Genomic DNA, 22,982 nt, shown 5'->3' on the forward strand with positions numbered 1-22,982 from the left:
GGCTTCTGAAGCCACCCCCCAATTGGGGAGTGGGTCACTCCCTGTACTGTCCCGTGTTAAAGACCAAACAAACAACCACAATAAAAAATAGCTGCTGTAGGGGTGCTGCTGGTTCTTAGGCATGTTGAAGACATTGTTTTATTTCGTCCTCAACACAACTCTGTGAGGGAGGACTGATCCTTCCCATCTTACCGATAAAGGAATGGGGAGCCAGACTGCGATTCACTTGCTTGTACGTCACGCAGCTGGTAAGTGGCGAGGCCGGGATTCCGGCCCAGCTGTGCTGAGCTCCCAAGTCGGGAGGGAAGTCAGCTTGTTGCTGGTGTTGCCTCCAGGGGCCCCACGCTCCCAGGGTCCTTTGTGATGCTGCTCTCAGGAGGGACAGGGCCTGAAACGCCTCCTTGCAGAAAAGCTGAGCGAGCTCTCCCTCCCCAGGGGAACTTGTATTTCAGAGAGAGTCTCCAGCGAAGGAATGAATGAGGTGAAAATGGTGGCATTTCAGGAGGTCGCCCTGGTTGGGCATGAGCTGCAGGCTGCATCCCTCCATGGAGTCCTGCCATGGTGCTGCCTCTGGCCGGGGCAGCGGTGCAGGATGTTCTGGTTCCAGCAGACACCCTGGTTCAGATTCCTGCTCCACCCTTTGGGGAGTCAGAGCAGGCAGGGCGCTCGCTCTCCATCATGCCCCCTGACGAAGCTGGCTGGGCTCCTGGAGGGCTTTTGTGAGGCAGGGCCATCTCCCAGCACTGACCCCTCCCTCCAGGGACCTGGCTCACACAGCATGTAACTCCTCCAGGCAATTCATGATCACATCTCTTAGCTCCAATGGGCGATGGGAGCAGAAACCCGGGGTCCCCACTCTGATTTGCTCAAGGACACCCACCCGGAGCTGGGCTGCAGGGAATACACACGTTGAAGTGATAATTGGGGCTGTGAGGTCTGTGGAGATAGGGAGAGCGCCCTTGCCCCTGTCTCTCAGTGGCTCTCCCCTCAGGCCTCCCACTGCACAGTCAGGGCCAGGCCTTTGAAGAGGGACCCCAGCTCAACCGGCGGCTCCAGGTCTGGGGTCAGAGGGTCTGTGCTCCCTGTCTCTGTCTTGGACATTGAAACCTCGTCCTTGGGGCACACAAGGGTCTCCAGCAGGCCCCAGTGGCTTGGGCCCTGTTCTGAGGGGGAGCTTGGAGGGGAAGGGGTGCGCAGAGGGAGGGACACAGGATGGCCTTCGATCTGGACAGAGGACAACAGGGGGAGCTGGCCCTTTAAGTACCCTGGTGTCCTTGGCTCCCCATTCAGGTTGTCTCTGTCACCCTCCAGGTGCCGGTGGAAGGGTTTTACTTTTGGAGGCTCCTCCAAGGCCAAGGAGGTCACAGCAGTCACAAGAAGGCCATCTGGGACACAGTTTCTGGCCAGAACCTCTTTCTGGGGCTGGCCTTTAGGGGTGGGGTGCTTGGGACTGGAGGGTATGACAGGGGAGTCTTTGCCAGAGCCTTCTACACACACCCCATAGGAGGGAGGCCAGCTGGTTCGGGTGGCCTGGGGGGCGTAGGAGGAAGGCAGGCCCTCAGACAGAGTCTGTGGAGTGTAGTGTGGGGGTTCAGTTTTGGGGGTGGCCTGAGGCGTGTAGGATGGGAGCCTGGTCTCAGGGCCAGCCTGAGGTGCGTAGGACAGTGGGGACAGTGTCTGGTGAGGTGGCCCGTTGGGAGGCTGGAGGCTGGAGGAGTCTGCCTGCCCCAAGTAGGTGATCTCAGGCAGACCGTGCAGCTGGGGGGCTCCTGGGGGCTCCCTGGGCGCTGGCACCTTCACCTGGGTGTACTGGACTGGCTGGGAGAGGCCGCTGGGGCCGCTGATGTCCAAGGCCGGGATCAGGATGTGTTCCTGGAAGAACTGCAGCGGCTGGAAGGTCAGGACACGCTGGACGTTCTGTGTGGGGATAGCATTCCACTTCATCAGGCACCTGGTGGCATCTGGGAGGCTTTCTCATGATACGGGTACACAACCCCCCTCCCCCCGTTCGCTTTCCAGAAGCCTCTGAGTGCTGGGGCCTCTGGGAAAGCACAGGGACTCCCAGGCTTTTAGGTAAAGGCCACTTCTAGAGGCTGGGCTATCTTAGAGGGGAGATGGAGGCTCTGGGCTCTCTTGTTGGCTGCCGTGAGTCAGCTCCTAGTTCATGGCTGACCGCTGTGCTCCATTGAGCTTTCCATGGCTGGCTTGGGGCAGGAGAGCCAGGCCTTCCAATTTCATCATAATTTGGACCCTCCACTGAAACCACAGTGGTGACTGCTAGGTGATGCCCGGGCCAGCCATCGAACCTGGATCGCCTGTATGGAGTCCAAACCAAACTCACTGCCATCGAGTCGATTCGAACTCACAGGGACCCTGGAGGACAGGACAGAACTGCCCCTGTGGGTTTCTGAGATGTAACTCTTTCTGGGAGTCAGAAGCCTTGGCTTCCCCCAGCAGAGTGCCGGGCTTCAAACTGCAGACCTCGTGGTTGACAGCCCCATGAGTAACGGCTACGTCACCAGGGAAGGTGAGCATGTCAACCATGGGACTACCACTGTCTCACAAATACCGCGAGGAGGAGGAGCCTAATCCAGGAAGGAGAGATCCCAGTTCCCAAGGCCAGATGATATGGAGAAGCTGGGGAAGGAGGGGCTAGAGAGTGGGGGCGGGATTTCTATAGGAAGTGGTTGAGGGAGCAACCAAACCCTGCTAGGGCGGGATGCCCAGCCCTTCCTGTCCCGTGGGGCCTGCCACCTGAGCTGAGGTGCCAGATCGGGGCGGCTGTGGGATCTACATGGCGGGCACAGGGCCTTAGGTTTTCACCCGTGTTGCTGCCCATGTTTGAGGGTTGGGGATTGCACGTCACCAGCTGAAAGGCTGGCTCCTCCGGAAAACGAAACCCAGACAGGTGCATGTGGGCCACCCTGCACCTGTGTTCCCACGTGGCCACACTAGGCTGCCCGCCCAGCCAGCTCACAGACCCCACCCCTATCCCACCCCGATCCCCGGCCCCCCAGCCCCATTCTCCAGTGCGGACAGTGGCCTGCTTCCTGGGTGCTTGCTCTCAGGGCTGCGTGGGGCTTCTGTTCTACACCCGTTATTCCCAACCCCTGTCCACCCCCTCGGGCCAGGCCACTGCTGGCTCTACGTTGGACAGTGAGCACTCCCAAGGGGCCTAGAATAAGCCTCTGCCCTTGGACCTTTCCCTCCTACCCCAGCGCGGACGGCTCACCAGGGAGTTGGGTGGCTGAGGGGGCTTCGTGACGTATCTGTAGCTCAGGTAGCAGAGAACGGCGACCAGGAAGCCCATGGAGAACAGGAAGGCGCCTGAGAAGGAATAGGTCCACGTGCGGTCTGGGAGAGTCAGGAGGGGGAGAGGGCAGGGTCAAGCTGAGACCTGGAGCTGGGCTGGCTCTCTAGGGGGTACTAGAGAGCCAGGGCTTACGGGGCCTCCCCACCCCACTATTTGGGGGCCAGGGCCCAGGCACCAATGGAGGTTCACACAGGGTGAAAACAAGACCAATCACGGTCTGCTGAGTTGGCTGCAGCACAGGCAATTGTGAGTTCCACTGCAGAACGGCTCACGGACTTCTCTTGGCTGGAACCTTTAGGTGGCCAGGCCTGCCTTCCACCGCTCCACAGGGTGGGTCTGAACCACCAACGTTTTAGTTAATAGACAAAGCCATCTATGTCACCCAGGGACCTAGTCCTCACACCAGGCTTCTCCTGAATATCCAGAGCCTGCAAATCATGCTCTTACACTTTTTAATAACTTATGCGCTGTGTTCCCACCTGGACAAACACACTCTTGATAATAACCTGAAGGTCGGCTCTGGATTTCAAATCCTTGGAGTCGTTGGGGTGCTGTGCCAAAATGTGGAGGTGCAGCAAGTGCCCCTGAGAGGCCTGGAGCCCACTCAAGCTCCATCTCACACTGCCAGGAGCCTGGCCCACATGCTACGGGTGCTCCAGAGCACACAGCTAGGTGCCCCCTACCCCCCTGGCCACCCACTGAGCCAAGCAGCATCCTCAGGAGGAAGAAACCTGGGAGGAGGTCTGCACACAGTGTGTGGTCTGGAAGGGAGGCCAAAGGGTCTAGGTGGCCCTGTCCACTTTGCTGTGTGTGGGGGGCAGGGGAAGGACATGGGGGGAGGTTCTAAGGTTCAGGGCTCAGGGATGGTCCCTAATGGCTTGGGGACCAGCAGGCCTTTGCTGGGGCCAGGAGGCTGGGAAGGCACTGCCCTTTCTTAAAGGGGAAGAGAAACACCACAGGCTTCAATGTCTGAGCCTCGTCCCTGTGGTCTGGCATCTCTGGATTGCCACAGGCTGTCCTTGGCACGACCACTTCCTGTCACCACCCAAAGGGGCTGGTGAAACGCTTGCTGAGGAAGAGTTGGTGGCACTTCTAGTAAGGCTGGGGGTTCAGACTCTTTAGGCAGCTTTTTTTCTGATCCCGGCTTCCTCTGTGGCTTCAGCTTGGAAGTCAATCAGCAGCTGCCAGTGACCTTGGCCATTGCTGGCAGTCCTGAAATTGTGGGATCCTCTGCCACTCTCAGCTCCTGCCCCAGCCTGCATGGCTCGGCCTCTCTAGGCCAGCTTCCCTGTCGCCTGTCATCTCGCCTGTCAATGTCAACCCCCCCCCCCCAGTTGCTGCTGCAGGGAGAAGACCTGACCCACATGTCTCCACATGACATATCACAGGTTCCTGGGAACCCACCGCTCATTGTACACTTTAGAATAAGGACTTGGAACATTCTCTGGTTTGACAAATTGCTCATATGCTATTTCACTCGCGGGGAGGAAGAGAGAATGATAAAGGTAACAGTGGCCTGGGAGGGCCCACCATGTATCTCTGTAGTAGCCAGTGATTGCTGAAGTCTGGCTATGTGTGCCATGCCTTGTGCTGCGTGGGCTACCGGTATTGTCCAACTAGATCATCAACACACTTCAGAAGGATGATCTCATCGGACAGAGGGAGGCCGGGACTCAGAGACATTAAGTGGCAACGAAGGTCTCATGGCCACTCAGTGGACATGCTGGGGTTGACCCGCGTCCCTCTGAAGCTCATCCTCCGGCCTCATCTGGGAAATGAGGACACGGGGTGAGATGACTCCTAGTACCCTTCACAGCTTTCCGTTGCTATGATGTCGCTCTGCAGACTGCCCGGGATCCTGAGAGGAGATGACCTGGAGGCCTGAACACAGGGGCAGCAGGAAATGGCTAGGGACACCTTTGCAAAGGGGTGGCGAGAGCCCAGGATTCGGGTGGACAAAGCTAGACTGAGTGATCAGCTGCGCGGCCCCAGACATGTTACTCAACCTCTCTGTGCCTGGAGCGCTGCATCTGGAAAATGGGATGGTGTTACAGGATTGTTATAAGACTAAAGGAGATACTATGTATCAAGAAGTGAACACAGCGTTTGGCAATCTAGTAGGTGCTTTTAACAATATTGTTGTTAGGTATTGTCTGACAACATGTGTGTTAGTTCTGACTCACACAACAACCCTGTGTGCAATAGACTGAAAACTGCCTGGCCCTGCCCACCCTCACAATTGTTGTCATAGTTGAACCCGTGATGGCAGCCACTGCATCAATCCACCTGGTTGAAGAAGTGTGGGATGGCTTAGACATTGTCCAACGTGAGGGGAGGGTGGGGTAGGGGGAGGGACGGGAGACAATTAGTCTATTTTGGTCTCTAGAAGCGGACCCTAAATCACACACTCACCCTTAGCTTGATGTCAATGATCTTGTTCTATAATTTGTTCAAAGAAAGTGTCACCTGTCTTTGGAATGGGTGCAAATCTGTCTTGGAAGGACAGTCAGAAAGCTTCTCAGAGCTTTTGTCTCAATGTACTTTGGACATGGTGTGGTGTCAGGAGAGACCAGGCCCCAGAAATGGACATCCTGCTTGGTGAAGCAGAGGGGCCGTGAGACAGGAAGACCCTGGCCAGGACGCATTGACGCAGCGGCTGCAGCCATGGGCTTACCCATGAGAACTCTTGTGAGGACAGGGCAAGACGGGGGCGTGTGTCATCCGGTGGTCCAGAGGGTCCCTACGAGCCGGACAGGTCTCAATGGCGCCTAACAGCCATGCTCTCAGCCCAGACTGCGCATAACAGCGGTTTCCCCTGTCTAGTCCTCCTCTTGCCAAATTCTATTCTGGTCTCCCCTGTGGCTCTTTTCCCGGGAAGGCCGTGGCCTGGTAAGAAAAGCCCATGAGGCATACCTTCCCCTGTAAACCAGGGCACCAGGATTCGGGTGGGGAAATCACCTCTCTGTGGGCTCCTGGGAAAACGAGGAAGTCAAGTTTCTGGACAAAGCTGAGGATCAACAACTCTCTCACTCGGGCCGAGTGAGTCCAGCCAGCTGCAGTTGCCGACACCAGACCAGCTCCTCCAGGGGCCCCCTCAGACCTCATGTGGCACTCCCCTTTCCGCCTTACCAGGCGCCTGCCATCCTGTCCAGCCTCAGTTTCAAGTCCAAGCTGAGTGTTGGCCAGGGGCCCTGGAGGTGTGATGGCTCAGCTCTCGGCTGCTAACAGAAAGGTTGCCCGGTTGAGCCCGCCCACTGTCTCTGAAGGAACAAGACCTGTAGACGGGCTCCCGTAACACTTACAGCAGGGGTCCCCAAACTCTTTAAACAGGGGCCAGCTCACTGTCCCTCAGACCCATTGGAGGGCCGGACTATAGTTTAACAAAACAAACAAACTATGAGCAAATTCCTATGCACACTGCACATACCTTATTTTGAAGTAAAACAAAACAGGGCAAAACCACCTGGCAGCCTGGATAAATATCCTCGGCGGGCCACATGTGGCCCGCGGACCGTAGTTTGAGGACCTCTGACTTACAGCCTAGGAGAGCCTCTGAGGCAGTTCTGCGCGGCCCCACGGGGTCACTGAGTTGAAATCCATGCCGTGGCCCCAACAATCACCACGAAGCCGGCATGCTTGCAGCAGTAATCACCACGGGCGCTGTCAATCTGAACATGCGGACGAGGGTCGGGAGGGCCTTTCGAAAGCCTTCCAACCCCCTGCTGTCCCTTTCATCCTCTAGACATTCAGCCCGGGCATCGCAGTATTTTTATCTATGAAAATGAGCACTCATCAAAGCCCGGTGATGCTTCTGACCAGCGTAAGTTTCAGCCTTGTGTGCAGAGGAAGGGGGAATGAGACATTATCTCACCAGGCAGATGACTCAGAACTATTTCTGTGTGGCACACCGGGGAGAACACGGCCGGCGGGATTTGGCTGCTTGGGTTCAAACCTGGTACCCCCACTCCACAGCTGTGTGACTTAACCACGCTGAGCCTCAGTTTCCACCTCTATTAAACGAGGGCGGTAACAGAGCCTACTTTGTGCACAGTTTATGAGGCCTGGACGTAGTAGTGCCCAGTGCCTACTTCTAGCTGCTGCTGCGTCAATTATGACTCACTAGACCCCCCTATGTGTCAGAATAGAACTGGGCCCCATACTGTTCCCCAAGGTTGATTTTTCTTTTTCAGACGCCGACCACTAAGTCTTTCTTTGGTGGTGCCTGTCAGTGAACTTGACCCTCCAACCTGTCCATTAGCAGCTGAGCACATTGTCCCTTTGCGCCCCTCAGGGCCTCCTGACACTATGCAGTCCCGGCGACCCCTGCAGAGGTGCTAGGTATTACGATGGCCATATGATGGCTTGGCTTTGGGTGATATCGAGCGGTCTCTTTATCTCTTCTGTCCTCACCCCTGCAGCTTCTGTACACATCCCCTGCGGGCCCACAGGATATGTCACTTGGGTTGATATCAAGACCAATTTATTTTACCAGGGCACACAGGAAGCTTGCCAGAGATAGGAAACCCAGACATACACTGGACGGTGCAGAGTAAACATTTGCTATGAGACCTGTCAACCACCTCATTTAGGCAGAAACAAAGATTAGCCTTAATAAAACACCAACAACGCTCCCGCAGCTTTCCAGAGCACTGCCAAGTCTCACCGTGGTTACAGGGAGAAGGGGGCTCATGCCCCGATTCACAACTCCCTTCGCCCACCGGCTCCCGCTGAACTCACCTGGCAAAGTCTTCACGCGGCACACGTAGGGGGCGCTCTTCTTATGCCAGTTCGGAATAAAAATCATAGTGTTCCCAAGGAACTCGGTGTCCGGGGTCAGGCCAAAGAACTCGAATTCTTTCTGCTTCCCTTCAAGGTGCTGAAGGGGACAGAGAATCCACAGTGATTCCTTTTACAGCGTCAATCTCCATAGAGACCCCCACCTCTCCTGGGTTGTCAAGCTTAGTGAGATGGTACCTCCAGCTCCCCAACCAGAAACTGTGGGCCAGTCCCCGTTCTCCATCCCCTCTGCTTAGCCTCACATCCAAGCAGTGGTGCAAGTCCACAGAACAATGCCTGGCCCGATGGCCAGTGGGTTCCAACCTCGGACACCCATTGTGTTACAAAGCAGCACTGCTGCATAAGGCCTCCGCGGCTGGAATCACACAGAAGCGGATTCTTCCACGGTGCTCCTAGGCGCGCTGCGGTCTCCAACTTCTATGTTAGTAGCTGTGCGAACCTCCCAGTCTCTGATAAATAAGGTGAAGTAAGGGTGTATTTGTGCTCACATTCTTAGGAATCTTTAGTGATCAATAACATTTTTTTCACCCCAACAAAGATTCGCCGTCATTAATCCAATGGACTAAGGGGCCACACACCCATCAGTCACCACAACCCTGAGACCAGATGAACTAGATGGTGCCCGACCACCACCACCAACTGCTCGGTAAACGTCCTGATAGAGTGAGGGGAAAACATGTGGAACAAAACTCAAAATCATAAAAGAGACCGGGCTTACTGATCAAATAGAGACTGGTGGGGCCCTGGGAGTAGGTCCCTTAGTCACCCTTCAGGCCAGGAACAGAACTCATCCTGGTGGCTCAAATTTCAGCCCAAACACTAGATAGGTCTATACGGGGAACAATAAAACGAATCAACTATTTACGATCAAAAGGGCAGCATTCACCTAAGGACAGAGTTCAGAAGGTTGAGGGGAGAAGGAGAGATGGAAACAGGAAACGGTGCGAGCGCGATTAACAAGGGCACACTGCAGGGATTGAAATGGAGGAGAGGAAGCAGAATGCATAGGAATTTGTTGACGTAAAACTGATGGCCTACTCTGTAAACCTCCACTCAAGTTACACAAAAGAGCAAAAGGTTTGCTTCTAGGCCTGGCTGGCATCTGCCTCTCAGCTCCACAGCCCTTTCCTATCGACTCAAAACCTCTTTCCAAAGTTAAAGTCCTTGACGCAGACGGAGCACCTGGTGCGCAAGGTAAAACGTGAGCTTGCCCGTGCGCATTCGCAATGGGTTCTTGCACCTCTGATGTGGTGAAACCATTCACTATAGATTAGGAAAAAGTGAGCACAGGTAAGCGAGTGGTTTCCTTGCGTTTCGGGTACTCTACCCCTGGTCCCACCCACGGGTCTGACTATAGAAATTCCAGTTTCTGCCATAGTCCGCGTCCTCACCGTGGTCACACTTGACCCCAGGATGCAGCTGTAGCAATGTCACTCACGGTGGGCCCTGCTTGCGAGAGGCATGTCGTAGGAGTTCCGGGCACTTGGTTTGGGATCATGCTTTTAGAAACGGTTTAGCATGTCCCAGCCCAATGGAGCAGCCCTGAGCTTTCCAGAGAGGCCCTAGGTTTGCTTGCTTCCCTCTCTGATCAGAATAAAAAGCAAGTAGGCTAGCGGGTGGGTGGGGGAATGGGCTTTGAACCGAGCTGGATTTGAATCTTGGCTACGTCATTATTTGCTGGGCCACTTTGAGCAAGTGACTTTACCTCTCTGAGCCTCTGTTTCTTCATGAGACGAACGGAGACACAAGCACTTTCCTGGGGGGCCAGGGGGTGTAGTAGGTGACCCCTGGGCTGCTAACTGTGGGTCAGCTGCTTCAACGCCCAGCTGTTCCTTAGGAGAAAGAGGGGCTTTCTCCCCTCGTCAGGATTAAGTGTTGGAGCACACAGGGGGCAGTTCTCCCCTGTCCTACAGGGTCTCTGTGAGTGGAAATCAACCTGACGACTTTTCGTACCTTTGTCATCAGGCTGCTGAAAGGTCAGCTGACAGCATGGTTCTATTACCTGGCCTACAGGACGTGCTCAGCAACCAGGATTGGCCCCAGTGAGGAGAATGTTCTAGAAACTGACATCTTATTTCCCCCGTGATGCTCCTCGTTCCGCTGCTTATAGATGTTTGAGAGCTTGCTTGGACTCCCTCCCCACCTGCTACACTATAAGCTGCCTGAGAGCAGACTGGAAACACATATTCCTCCATTGAAATGATGGGCGAGTGGCACACGCTAGGGGGAGAATACTGTGCTTATTTTTCAATATAAAAGGAAGTGACTTTTAGACCCTTTTATAGCATGTGTTTCTCTATTATAAGCTGAAGCATCTGCCTGCAACAGGAGGCTTTGTTTCCAGACCCCCCAGAGTGGATACCTGCATTGTTCGTGGGGGTCGGTTCCTGGATTTTGAGAAATATTAAGTGAAACACATAGTCCAGATTCTACCAATAAAAAGGAATCTCTGGTCAAAGAAATGTGCGATCGGCTGTCTGAAACCAGTGGGAGCTGGGGCCCTGCCCCCCAGGGCTTCTCAAGGGCCTTCAGTCAGTGAGGCCACAGAGGCAGCCTGTGGTTTGCGATGTGTACGAGGCTCTGAGAGTCTCCTAAGAGGCAGTCTGGGGTGCTAATTCACACGATAGGCCCCTTTTCTACTTAGAGCAATGTCGACCTAGTTTAGTGGGAAAGGGGTGTCCCAGGCGGGGGCGTTCGGGCGCAGCCCATCTCACCATGGCATAGGTGTGGTTGACCTGGAGCTGGAGGTGGTACAACAGGTCCTGGAAGATGTCTTCCAGCGTTTGCCGGCGGCCGTCCTGTCCACGTATGGGCGTGAAGGTGGGATGAATAACCACCTGGACAGATCTCACTTTGGGGATACAGGTCACCTCAGGCTGTTTGATGGTAGCTGGGAAAATGCCGAGAGAAATGCGGAAGGGAGAGTCTCAGTTGGCTGTGGGTCTGTGAGGCTGCCCTGAGTGACGTCCTCCCCAGCCCTAGCTGCGCTTCTGAAAGGCCAGCGAAACAAAGAGGCAGGCAGAGGAGAGTGCCACGAGCAGCTGGTGATTGGCACTGAAGCTGCAGAGGATGACCAGGGGTGGGAGAGCGGGACCTAGATAAGGGGCACTCCTGCCGTTAACCACAAGGTTGGCGGTTTGCAGCCCCTCGCCGCTCCTCGCGAGAAAGATGAGGCAGGCCGCCCCCTTGAAGATCCCGTCTCCGCCGTCCGGTGCAGCAGTTCCCCTGTGCTCTCTAGAGGTGCCGTGAGTCAGTGCCCACTCCACGGCAGGGGTCGGATCCTGTGCTTGTGCCCTGGCAGGTCCACCCCCCCTCATCCCTGCCCCCCGTTGTCCTCAGTTAAGGCTGCCTCAGACACGCTCTCTCTCTCGTGCCGATGGCAGTTTGGGGTCCTGAAGACTCAACTAGAGAGCCTAAGCAATGCTGTGTGGGGTGAGATGGGCACTATTTTCAGTTCAGCCGTGAAGGCCAGATCGAAGACTTCGATCCCACTCAAGAGGGAGTTGATCTTCACTGACGGAGCAGCTCAAGGAGGCTGTGGGTCTTCCCTCCAACAATCTCATATCCAGTGTCAGGGATTCGGAAGGATCGGTTCCCTTAAACTATTTCTAAAAAAAACCCCAAAATCCCTCATGGATCAATTGGCCACCAAAATGCAAGCTCTAAGAGCTGGAAGAGTGTTCATCGCGGTGTTGTTGACGTAATTGAAACGCTGAGCGAACTGCCCACAAAGGGAACCGGGTCAGCCCACCAGAGCACCTCTGGGAAGGACCCACTTCCCTGCCAGGAAGCATCACGCTGCAAGTGTTCACCAGACCCGCCGATGGGAGAGCGAGATTCTGAAACCATGGACAAAGTTGTTAGCAATGGCAGTTCCATCTGAATGTCCTTGTTGTTCTGGGCAGGCGGATTTTGTCTTTGTGTATTTCTATAAACAAAATAAACAAACCCACTGCCATCGAGGCCAGGTCACAGGGATCCCGTGGGACAGAGTAGAACTGCTCCCATGAATTTCCAGGTCGGTAACTATGTACAGGAGTGGAAAGCCCCCAATCTTTCTCCTGCAGAGCTGGCTGGTTTCAAACTGTTCACCTTGAGGCTTGGAGCCCCACACCCCGGTGGCTATGCCACCACGGCTCCTTCCCCAGGAACCTGGATCAATAAACGAAGCTGGGGTGCGGTGGGGGGACAGGAGTGGGGGGGGGTAGGGGATGGTGTCACAGAATCCAACAACTTGTGTAAATATATTTTCTGCTTCGTTAAGAGACCACGTGACTGTTAAGTCCCTCGGTGCACATCACTGCATTTTAGCTGGTGTGCGGGTTTGGCAGCCATCCATTCCCTCAGTCATTTAACATCTTCTTGGAGCCAGGCCCTGTAGTAAGTAAAAGCCGGAGGACAGTGGATTCCACAGGTCACGGGCGCCCATGCATTTTAATGGAGCAGGGAGATAATAGACATATAAGCAAACACGATAATTGCGGGTTGTGTCTGAGCGCTAAAGAGAATGGAGAAGTACTGACAGGGGTGAGCTACTGAAATCTGGAGTTGAGTGGGGGGTGGACATGCTCTCTAGGGGGTGATGCTGAGGTGAACACCCAAGGATTTTAGAAAAGAGCCCGTGAAGAGCCATGAGGACAACGACACGGGAGCAGCAGGAGTGCCGGGGCAGGGCAGAGCTCGGCGTGACCCCGGATCCATGGAGCACGGGGCCCAAGGCAGGGGCAGGGCTTTAAAGGACAGGGTCAGGCAGTGGGTCTCATTCTAAGAAGCCTGGGTAGCCATTCAAGGGTTCTGAGCCAAGGGTTAAAACCCAAACCCCATTGCCATCACGTTGATCCTGACTTATCACAGCCTAGTCCACATCGGCTTGCTGAGGCTGTCAATCAGCGGTTCTCAATCTGTGGGTTGAGACCCCTTTGGGGGTCAAAGGACCCTTTCACAGGGGTCGGCTGATTTGTAACAGTAGCAAAATGACAGTGATGAAGTAGCAATGAAAATAATTTATGGTTGTGGGGGTCACCACCACATGAGGAACTGTATGAAAGGGTGGTGGCACGAGGAAGGTTGAGAACTGCTGCTGTAAATCTTTATGGGAGCCGGATAGCCTCACCTTCCTCCCGAGAAGCGGCTGGTGGGTTAGAACCTCGGACCTTGTAGTTATCAGTCCAGTGCTTGCCTGATAGCACCGCCAGGACTCCAGGGGGTTCGAGGGTCCAATGTGGTTTGAGCAGACCTCTCTGACTGCTCCATGGAGGGAGTGGGCAAGTGAGTTGGGAGGCAGGTCCCTGGTGGCCCCCCAGCAGAGGTCTGCCCTGCCCTGTGTGTGTCCGGAGACTCCCACTCACTGTCCTGCAGCAGGTTGAAGCGGGTGCTCATCTCCTTGGCGGTCTGGCCCCCTGGGCTCGTGGCCGTCACCTGGGCGTAGTAGTACAGCTCGGTGAGGTTGCTTGTCTCTGCCGTCAGGTTGCAGGATTGGCGGGTGATCTGCTGGCAGCCCTCTTTGGCCAGCCACGGTTTCTTGCCATACCTGTGGGCGAGGAAGGGGCAGGCCCCGCTCTGTGATGAAGGGTCGGGCTATCAAATGTTGACTTAGCACTTCTGTGTCCCAGGCAAATAGTCTGCTCACCCTGGCCCAAGGTTCGTGCCTTGTTCTCGCTCTTGTTCGTGGAAAGAACTGAGACCAAAGCAGCTGCAGCATGGGCTTGGGCCCACGTGGCAGCTGCTGTGAGACTTGGCAGTGCTTGTGGTATCAGGGCCGCTGTGAGTCGGAATGGACCCCACAGCACCGCATGACAACATCTAAAATATGCACATGGGGTCCCATGTGGACCCTGCAGTCTGAGCCCACAGCTCAAACCCATCCGCCCCGACGCCTGCGCCCCAGGCATCCCCCTCCCATTAGACAGATGCGGGCGCCTAGTGAGGCTTGGGGAGAGGAAGTGACTCGACACAGGGTGAACTGGCAAGACACCCCAGCCTGGAGGTCCTGAAGCCCACATCAGCCCTCTTCACCCCCACCCCCATCGAGAAGAACGAACTCACGGGGACAGACTGGGAGTGGGCATAACTATCAAATGATCCCTTCTAATCAATTGAAAAAACAAATACATAAATAAGCTATAGCTTATTATATGCCGGGCCCAGGTGTTAACTTCTTTCTTGGTCTAACTGAATCCCCCTGGCACCCCCCTCATGGCGCTGTGGGGTCATTACTGGGCTGCAGTTCCGACCGAGCCGTTCTGCTCCGTCCTATGGGGTTGCTACGAGTCGTAATTGACTTGATGACAGTGAGCTTGGTTTTGTTGAATAATCCTACATTCAAGTCTGGTGGCACAGTGGTTAAAGTGCTCAGTTGCTAAACTAAACGTGGACAGTTCAAACCCACCAGCTGCTGTCTGGTTGAAAGATGAGCCCATCTGTTTCTATACAGATCACAGCCTTGGGAACCCACAACAAGTCCTACTTGGCTCCAGAACAATGGGTTGCGTTGGAAAAACTGATAAGAGTACTCTCATACCCCAACTTCTAGGAGGGGGAGACTGAGACTGCCCAAGGTCCCAAGACGAGAGGGCATTTGAGATGGGCAGTGTGGTTGCAGAGCCTGCCCAGCTCTACTGCCATGATTGTATCCTCCCTCTGCAAACAACCCGGGAAGGGCCGGGGCTCCCTCTGGGAGGAGCTGTGTGGCTTTGGTCCAAGTGGGTCAACAGGACACGAGGACCGGGGGGATTTCCCGGGAGGGTTTGGTTTCAGCGTCGAGTCAGGCTTACGCTTTATACTCCACGCTGTAGACGGTGTCTTGGGTGCTGTCTGGCCCGCTGTCCCAGTGCAGGATGTTTTCAAAGTTCCAAGACTTGAATCGCACGTGCTGGAGAAGGTTCGGTTTGTCCTCAGTGATGTGGGCTGTAGGGAGGAGAAGGGAGAAGGGAGGGGGTAAGCAGAGGGGCTCACGGACCTGCCCCCTTCCATGCCTTCCCGGAAGCGGGCCCTCAGTGGGGATGGGAACTAACAGCCCACTCTCAGGAGGCTGTGCCAACTGCCCCCTCACTGCTCTTGGTCACTTCTTCACAAGAAATGATCCCCTTTGTATTGAGAGATGATTCACATTCCATAAACTTCACCCTTTCAAAGTGTGCCATTCATGGTGTTTGGTAAAGTCACCAAATTGTGCAACAATTCTCCTGGCCGTTGAGTCAATTCTGACTCACAGCCTCCCAGGAGGATGGAAGGGATCCACAGGGCTCCTGAGGCTGGACACCTGGAAGGAAGCAAGCAGCCGCCCATCCCTCCTCCCTCAGATCGCCTTGTGGGTGCTTTAACCACTGTGCCCTGTGGGTCTCCTGTGGTGGAGTGCTCTCGTGAATGTGGGTTTCCCTGGCATGACTGCCTCCCTTGCAGACCTGGCTATAGTTTGCCTGAACCTCAAATCACAGGGGGGAGTGTGGCTCCAGACCAGAAGGGTGACCAAGGATAGTCCTCTGGAGGGTTCCACCCGTCTCTGTCTGACCCAGGCAGCCCGGACTCTTCTATGAATTTGAAAGTTGTTCTACAGTTTTCACTCAGGTCCGCCGAAGGTGCCCCCCTCCGAACAGCTGGTGGGGGTCACCGGCCCCGGGGGGTTCTCACCACCCCCGAAGGAAAGCCTGCACGCCTTGGCAGGCGCCACCCATCCTATTCCTCCCCCGGCTCTGGCACCCGCGTCATCTACTTTCTGCTTCGATAGATGTTTCCTTGTCCTGGCTTGTCGGACAAGTCGAATCTGTCACCTTTTGTGTCTGGCTTCTTGCACTTAGCACCAGGCTTTGAGCTTTATCCTATGGTAGTCTATATCAATCCTTCGTTTCTCTCTCTCTCTCTCTCTCTAACAGCAGAGGAGTATCCCATCATATTTCCTAGTTTGCTGAGCAGCTGAGAGCACGCGGTTGTTTCCACGTCTTGGTGAGGGTAGATGATGCTACTAGAACATTCCTGGACCAGTCTCTGGTGTGGACAGGTGTCTTCCATCCTCTCGAGTGGAAGAGAGGAATTGTTGTCACCCTGCTGGGGTCCCGGGGTGGTGAAGAACCTTCGAGATTGCCCTCTGACCCAGAGGTCCGTGCCCCTGCAGGGCGGACTCAGAAGAGAGACCTTGCCATCCGCCTGGTGAAGAGCACACACGACAACCCCAGGGAGCTCCGTTCTGCTCTGGAAGCAACGGCATCGCCAGGAGTCAGAACTGGCCTTGATGACAATGCGCTTGTTCTCCAGCCCCTCTGGGCTTGCTGCTCCCGTGAGCAATCACCGTCTCAGAGACTCACAGGGCACTTCTACCTGGCTTGTGGGTCGCCGTGAGTCGGCGTCCACTCGGTGGCAGCTAGGCCACGGAGCAATTGAGGACCTGCTGATGCATTCGCCAAAGCAGCCGCAGCCTTCCTTGTGCATCGGCGATGCTGAAGGGGTCGGCTTCTCTCCACCTCCACCTCGAGGGCTGACCCTTGTTAGGGGCTCTCAGTCACTTCTCCACCCAGTGGGAAAGTGGTGTCCTCACTCCTAGTTTAGAGACACCCCACTAAGACACGTACAAAAGGGCTCTGCCAAGCCAACCATCTCAAACAATGGTGGAGGGGTATTCATGAATGCCCACAGCTCTCCCTGCCGAACAGAGCCCTACCCAGCCCACCATACGGCCTTCTCGCTAAGGCCAAGTCATCGCCTCCAGCTGCGTGGGGAGACAGGATTCTGACTCCTGCACAGTCAAGGTGACCTTGGGAAAGTTGTTTAAGCAAAGCACTCACTGCCACCGAGTCCATTCTGCCTCATGGAGGCCCTATAGGACAGGGGAGAACTGCCCCTGGCTCTAATTCTTTATAGGGGTTCATAAAGCCTCGTCTTGCACCCCCAGAGAAGCTGGTGGTTTCGAACTGCTGATCTTGTGGTCTGCAGCCCAAGATGTAACCACTCCATCATCAAGGGGCTCTGTTTAAGCAATGAGAACTTTGAAGCTAAAATGAGACGGAGCTCTACAGCCCTAAGGCGCACCAAAGGACAATAGCAGGAGGTACCATTTAAGAAGTGCTCACTAGACCCACCCCAGGCCCTACAGTCTCAGACAACCTGATCAGGCGGTTGCTCTTACTACAGCCACTGTATGGATGATAAGCCTCGGAGCGCAGAGAAGATCATTTGCCCGGCTGGAGCCTGCCAGCAGCGATCAGTGCGTGGCAGAGGCAGCACCAGTCGGTGGTGCTGAGCTGGTTGTGGGACAATGATGGAGGTGCAGATAGAGGCGTGCTGAGTCTGAGGGGGAGGGACCTGGGCTAGCAGGAGTTTTGCGGGGTGGGGCAGTGGCTGTGCGATTTACAATTTCTTATGGGTTGAGGGAGCTTCTGTGGCCTGGGTCCTGGTAACGGGGTCAGCTTAGGGAGGGCGGCACGAGCGGGGGAGGGAGAAGCTGCTCCAGACAGCATCGCTGGCCATCTGGCCCAGTCTCAGTCCTGGCTTGGTCACTCCTCTTAGGCCAAAGGAAGGGCAGCAAAGGCCCGAGCCCCCAAGAAAGGGATCAGGGAGGGGCTACTACATTTGAAGTCATCTTCACCATAAATGAGAACCCTCAACTGAGCAACTCCCTCCCCCAGCCCCCCAAGTCTGGCCTGTGGCGAGAAAGAAGGTGCAGGGCAATGGCGGCCAGGGCTCGCAGCTGGCTCTGAGCATACTCAGAAGGGTCTGATTGACTGGGGTGGGAAGCGAGCAGGTGCTAACCCAGTCAAATCAGCTTTTGAGGCTATGTGTGTATGTGTGTGTTTGGAGTGTTTGTATGTATGTGTTTGCAGTGTGTGCGTGTGTGTGTATGTGTGTGTTTGGAGTGTGTGCGTATGTGTGCTAACTGGGGGTGCCATGGCTATTCTCAGGCTCAGGGGCAGAGGGAGTGAGTTTAACCTCCCTTCCCAGGTTTACAGTATTTCATGGGCTTGGGGAGGCACCTGTGGGCACGGGAAGAAAATTATGATCGTCTGGTCACCTTGCGCATCCACAGGCCAAACCCTCGTCCACACGGACCTCCTCTCTGCGTTTGCAGTCTTCAGGCTCCCCAGCAGCCCCAGAACGCCTTGTACTTTGCCCTCTGTAATGGCTGTGCTTCTGGCTGAGGCCTTGCCTGGTCTGAACAGGGGGGTGGGATTAGGGTCCTGGATTCAGGGCTAGGTCTTGGGCCAAGGGAAGCAGTCTAGCTGGGCTAAGAACTGAGCGTTGGCTTCTAGTGGAATGGTGGGCAGAAAGGGAGATGGTGGCAGTTGAAAGATGGCCAGGTCCCTCTGCCTAGGGATGGGCTTGGCCTTGCCGCTCGTGGGTTAGGGCCTTCAGTGGGAAGTGTGGTTGGTTGGGATTGTGTCTTGGGTGGGGAGGTGGCTTTTGGTAGCGGTGAGGGCACCTGGGTTGGGTGAAGTTGGCACTACTTTTCAGGAAGGAACTGTGGTTGACTTCTTGAATTGGGGTGGAAAGACCCCAGGGAGGGGGTCTCCTAGCCACCATCTGCTTGCTCCTTTCCCCCCTCAAAGCCACTCCTCAGGCGGTGCCATTTCTAGGGTGACCCTCTGCACGCTGCACCCCCAGACGTCCTGTGCTGTGGAACTGGGCAGTCTGGAAAATGTAATCAAAGGGATGTTTCCTCATTTGTGTGGAAAAAGACATGTTTGTCCATCAGTGGAGAAGTGAAGACACAAAGAGCAATCAAATGTTCCCCACCCCCACCCCCACCCCGAACCGGCTTAAGAATCCGAGGGCAGGGAGGGAGGACCTGGGGCCCTTCCCAGCGGCTGTCAAGTCGGCCCCAGCTCGAGGCAGCGCAGGCGGGGCAGAGCAGATGGTGCGCCACGGGGTTCCCCAGAAGGTGACTCTGCAAACGGAGCACCAGGTCTTTCATCAGAGGTGTCTGGGTGGGCTCAAACGGACAGACATTCAGGTAGGCTTCACCTGCCTTGCTACCAGGGGCCACAAAGAGGACTTATTGACCCCTACCAGTTCTCTGCTATCTGGAGAGGCCAGTCCTTGGAAAAGGACTGCGAAAGAGAGGAAGACTCTCAACAATATGAATTCACACAGCAGCCGCCACTGGGCAGTTTCATTCTGTTGTACAGAGGGCTGCTCTCAGAAGGAGCCAACTAGACTGCATTCAACTACCACCACCACCACCTCCTCCACCTGCACCTCCTCCACCTGCACCTCTTCCACCACCTCCACCTGCACCTCTTCCACCACCTCCATCTGCACCTCCACCTCCACCTCCACCTCCACCTCCACCACCACCTCCACCACCTCCACCACCTCCACCTCCACTTCCACCACCTCCACCTCCATCACCACCTCCACCTCCACCTCCATCACCACCTCCATCACCACCATCACCACCACCTCCACCACCTCCTCCATCTCCACCACCACCACCACCTCCTCCATCTCCACCACCACCACCACCACCACCACTTCCACCATCTCCACCTCCACCACCACCACTTTCACCTCCACCTCCACACCTCCACCACCACCACCAACTCCACCTCCACCACCACCTCCACACCTCCACCACCTCCACCTCCACCTCCACCTCCACCACCACCTCCACCTCCACCTCCACCACCTCCACCTCCACCTCCACCACCTCCACCTCCACCTCCACCACCACCTCCACCTCCACCTCCACCACCACCTCCACCTCCACCACCACCTCCACCTCCACCACCACCTCCACCACCACCTCCACCTCCACCACCACCTCCACCTCCACCACCACCACCACCTCCACCACCACCACCACCTCCACCTCCACCACCACCTCCACCACCACCACCACCTCCACCACCTCCACCACCACCTCCACCACCACCTCCACCACCTCCACCACCTCCACCACCTCCACCATCACTACCACCTCCTCCACCACCTCCACCACCACCTCCACCACCTCCACCTCCACCTCCACCTCCACCTCCACCACCACCACCACCTCCACCACCACCACAGCAGCAGCAGTGGTTTCCTGAGGGCTGTTTTTCATGGGTCACCATCTGAAAGGAGCCAGAGCCTCCAGAGCCTCTGGAGCAGGCATCCTCAAACTATGGCCCACAGGCCACATGCGGCCCACTGAGGACATTTATGTGGCCCGCTGGATGTTTTTGCCCCATTTGTTTCTTTATTTCAAAATAAGATATGTGCAGTGTGCATAGGAATTTGTTCATATTTTTGTTTTAAACTATAGTCCGGCCTTCCCACGAGTCTGAGGGACAGTGAACTGGTCCCCTGTTTAAAAAAGTTTGAGGACCCCTGCTTTACAGCTTCCAACAAGCATGGGGAGACCTGCCTCAGGGGCTCCTGGGAATGCCCAGCTGGGTGGCAGGGGAGAACCGACCAGAGTGAGTGGCCATGGTGAGGGCTGGGCACCCTGGTCCTGGCAGTGGTGGGTGCAGTCAGCTCTCATCAGCATGGCATGGGAGCGGGGGAAGGGTGGGGGGGGGGAAACCCTGGCACCCTGGCCCTTCTGAGAGTCGCTGTGTGATTCCTCTTCCCACCCCACACACTCTGACTTCCTGGGAAGTTTCCCCGACCTTCACTGCACATCCTCTGGGAAGCAGAAATATAACCCAAGTTCTCACAGGTCTGTCTGAAAGTTCCAGATGTTGATTCCAAAGCCACGTGACTGGATTGGAAAACTATACCCTTTAGTTCTAATTTCAGAGAGACGTAGCTCTTTTCAGAGCTGTTTGTTTAGTAGATGGACCACTCAGCTCCGAGAAGGGGCTGGAGGAGGCCCCAGTGGGGCACAGGGAGGGGAGGGGGCTTTGGGTGGGACTCGAGCTTGGTCATCCGGCCTTCCTTGCCTCCCCCTGCAGGCCGATGCTGCCTGACACAGAGAAATGGGGGGAAGAACAACTTCTACCAGAATCATCATAGGGGTCAAAAGATGTCCCTCTCCCCTGGGAGGGGCTCTGGACCCCCTAGTTCAGACCACTGATTACTTCCCTCCCCCACCCCTAGACCTGAGGGTCATTTGAGTCCCTAGAAGAGCCAGGGCCTGAAGCACTCCGTCTTCTTCCCAGCACCCTGAGTTGGGCATCTGCTTTTCCAGGAAGATCTGGCACCCAGTTCTGCCCACATAGAGAAGACCCGGGAACTGGCTGGCTGGGGTGCGGGATGACAACCTGGAGCATTGCCTCAGAGGGTGGGCACTCACTCACCCACCAGGGATCCCACGGCCAGGATGGTCAGTAGCGTCCTCATCGGGTCCAGCTCGGAGCCCTCTCTTGGCCTCACTCGGCGCCGTCACAGTGGGTGGAGGCCTGGGAAGCTTTGCCGCCTTGGCAGCTAGCTCCACCTGAGCAGGGCGGGGACCGAGGGAGGGGGCGGGACTGGGCCCATTGGTAGCCAGGGTACAAAGGTGCAGGGCTTGTGCTTGGGAATTCCAGGTCCTGGGCGTGCTCCCAGGGAGTTCCCTTCCTTGGTGCAGAAGACAGGCTGGCTTGTTGATCTGGTCTGTCTGCTGGGACCGGATTCACGCCGAGAGGGACTCTTCAGAGGTTTATGAAGGAGTTGGTCGGCATGAGGGGCAGGAACAGCCTTATCAGAGAGCAATTTGGTCCTGGCTATCAAAAGCCTTCTACACGTGCCCATTTTCGGTCCCAGAAGTTCCATTCCCAGGGGATTTACCTTGAGAAAAATCACTGCATAGGGAGCAACACATATGTTCTAGAATGTTCCCTGAAGTAAAGGGAAAACTACGACTTCCTGCCCTTATTCCGGCAGGAGGAGATCCGAGGAGTCTGCCGCCCTTCCTGGTGCCCCTCACCCCATACTGTACCAAGGGCCCTGGGGACAGCTTCCTCCTTGTCAGGTTGCTGGGGGAGAGGGTGCCAGGCATTCTCGGAGCCTAGGATCTACAGTAGGTTAGGAAACAATAAATAAATCAAACCAAGACAACTGTTTTCAATCGTTAAGGATTCTGTCTGCTGCACTAGAGATGAAGTCAGAACCCACGAGTGGATCGCAGGTGTGAGTCGGCGAAGCCGCAGACTCTCTGTGGACCTGTGTGAGTCTAGGGGGATCCACACGGAGTGTGCCTGGAAGGCACGTCTCAGGAAGAGGTGGGAGAAAACGGCTTTCTCCTCCTCGTTGGCCTCCAGAGATGATTGAAGGGGCCAGGGCATTCCAAGTGCCCTGCCCTTGGGGAGAGGTTGGCAGGCCCGGGTCACACCAGGACAGGTTGAGCCCATGGCAAGAGACCTGCCTCATAAAAGATTCACTCAGCGCATTTGGCTTCTGGGCAGATTGGGGGGTGGTGCCCAAGGAGATATGTGGAGGCCTTTTTTCTGGTTGGTAATTTAATCTATCAGCCCTGAGTCTTTCGTAAGTTTTGTTCAACAAAACAATTAATTTGATGCTATGATTTACCAAACTTGTCTTCTACCGTATGAAACTACATTTCCCAGGATCCTTTGTGCACGGGTTCTTGATGGGTTCAGCTAAGTCAGGCACTAGAGTAGAGAGTCTTAGTGGCACCGTGGTTACTCCAGGGGCTGGCCTCTTCCTCATTGCCAGTTGGAACCCAACAGCCACTCGGTAGGAGGAGGACTGGGCTTCCTACTCCCCTAAGGAGCTACAGTCTTGGAAGCCCCATGGTCACGGAGGGCCATTATGAGTCAGCATTGACTCGTGACAGTGAGTTTGGTCTGGAGGAAGACTGGGTTTCTGGAGGAGAGCAGTCAGGGCATCTCTCCACCTTTGTTTCTGCTTGGAGTGGCCCCCTGAAGTAAGAGCTGCATCTCTCTGGGACTGCAGTTGCCGCCGGACAGCCCCTCTGGCCAGGTGGCCCCCGTATGTTCCTAGTTCCTGTCTGGTGGCCACT

The 22,982-nt window shown here is 55.7% G+C and overlaps 1 protein-coding gene across 1 annotated transcript; it reads right to left on the reverse strand.

Moving 5' to 3' along the window:
* Window positions 1-987: 987 nt before the first annotated feature.
* Window positions 988-21,361, reverse strand: IL22RA1 (interleukin 22 receptor subunit alpha 1). The gene is made up of 7 exons (XM_075538489.1): window positions 21,319-21,361; window positions 14,884-15,016; window positions 13,459-13,640; window positions 10,825-11,000; window positions 8,051-8,189; window positions 3,233-3,354; window positions 988-1,917 (listed from the first exon to the last, which is right to left on the reverse strand). Exons 1-7 carry the CDS (start codon window positions 21,359-21,361, stop codon window positions 988-990), a joined length of 1,725 nt encoding a protein of 574 aa, XP_075394604.1.
* Window positions 21,362-22,982: the final 1,621 nt, after the last annotated feature.

The sequence above is a fragment of the Tenrec ecaudatus genome, chromosome 1, assembly GCF_050624435.1.
Source record: "Tenrec ecaudatus isolate mTenEca1 chromosome 1, mTenEca1.hap1, whole genome shotgun sequence".
Classification (NCBI taxonomy): Eukaryota; Metazoa; Chordata; class Mammalia; order Afrosoricida; family Tenrecidae; genus Tenrec; species Tenrec ecaudatus.

What these genes read in the sequence shown, in the direction of transcription:
- IL22RA1 (XM_075538489.1), bottom strand. Translation starts at nt 21,361, where the DNA reads ATGAGGACGCTACTGACCATCCTGGCCGTGGGATCCCTGGTGG. An exon ending in TACAGCGTGGAGTATAAAGC is followed by an intron (nt 13,641 to 14,883) that starts GTAAGCCTGACT and finishes CCTCGCCCACAG; the next exon opens with GTATGGCAAGAAACCGTGGC. An exon ending in CCGCGTGAAGACTTTGCCAG is followed by an intron (nt 3,355 to 8,050) that starts GTGAGTTCAGCG and finishes TGACTCTCCCAG; the next exon opens with ACCGCACGTGGACCTATTCC.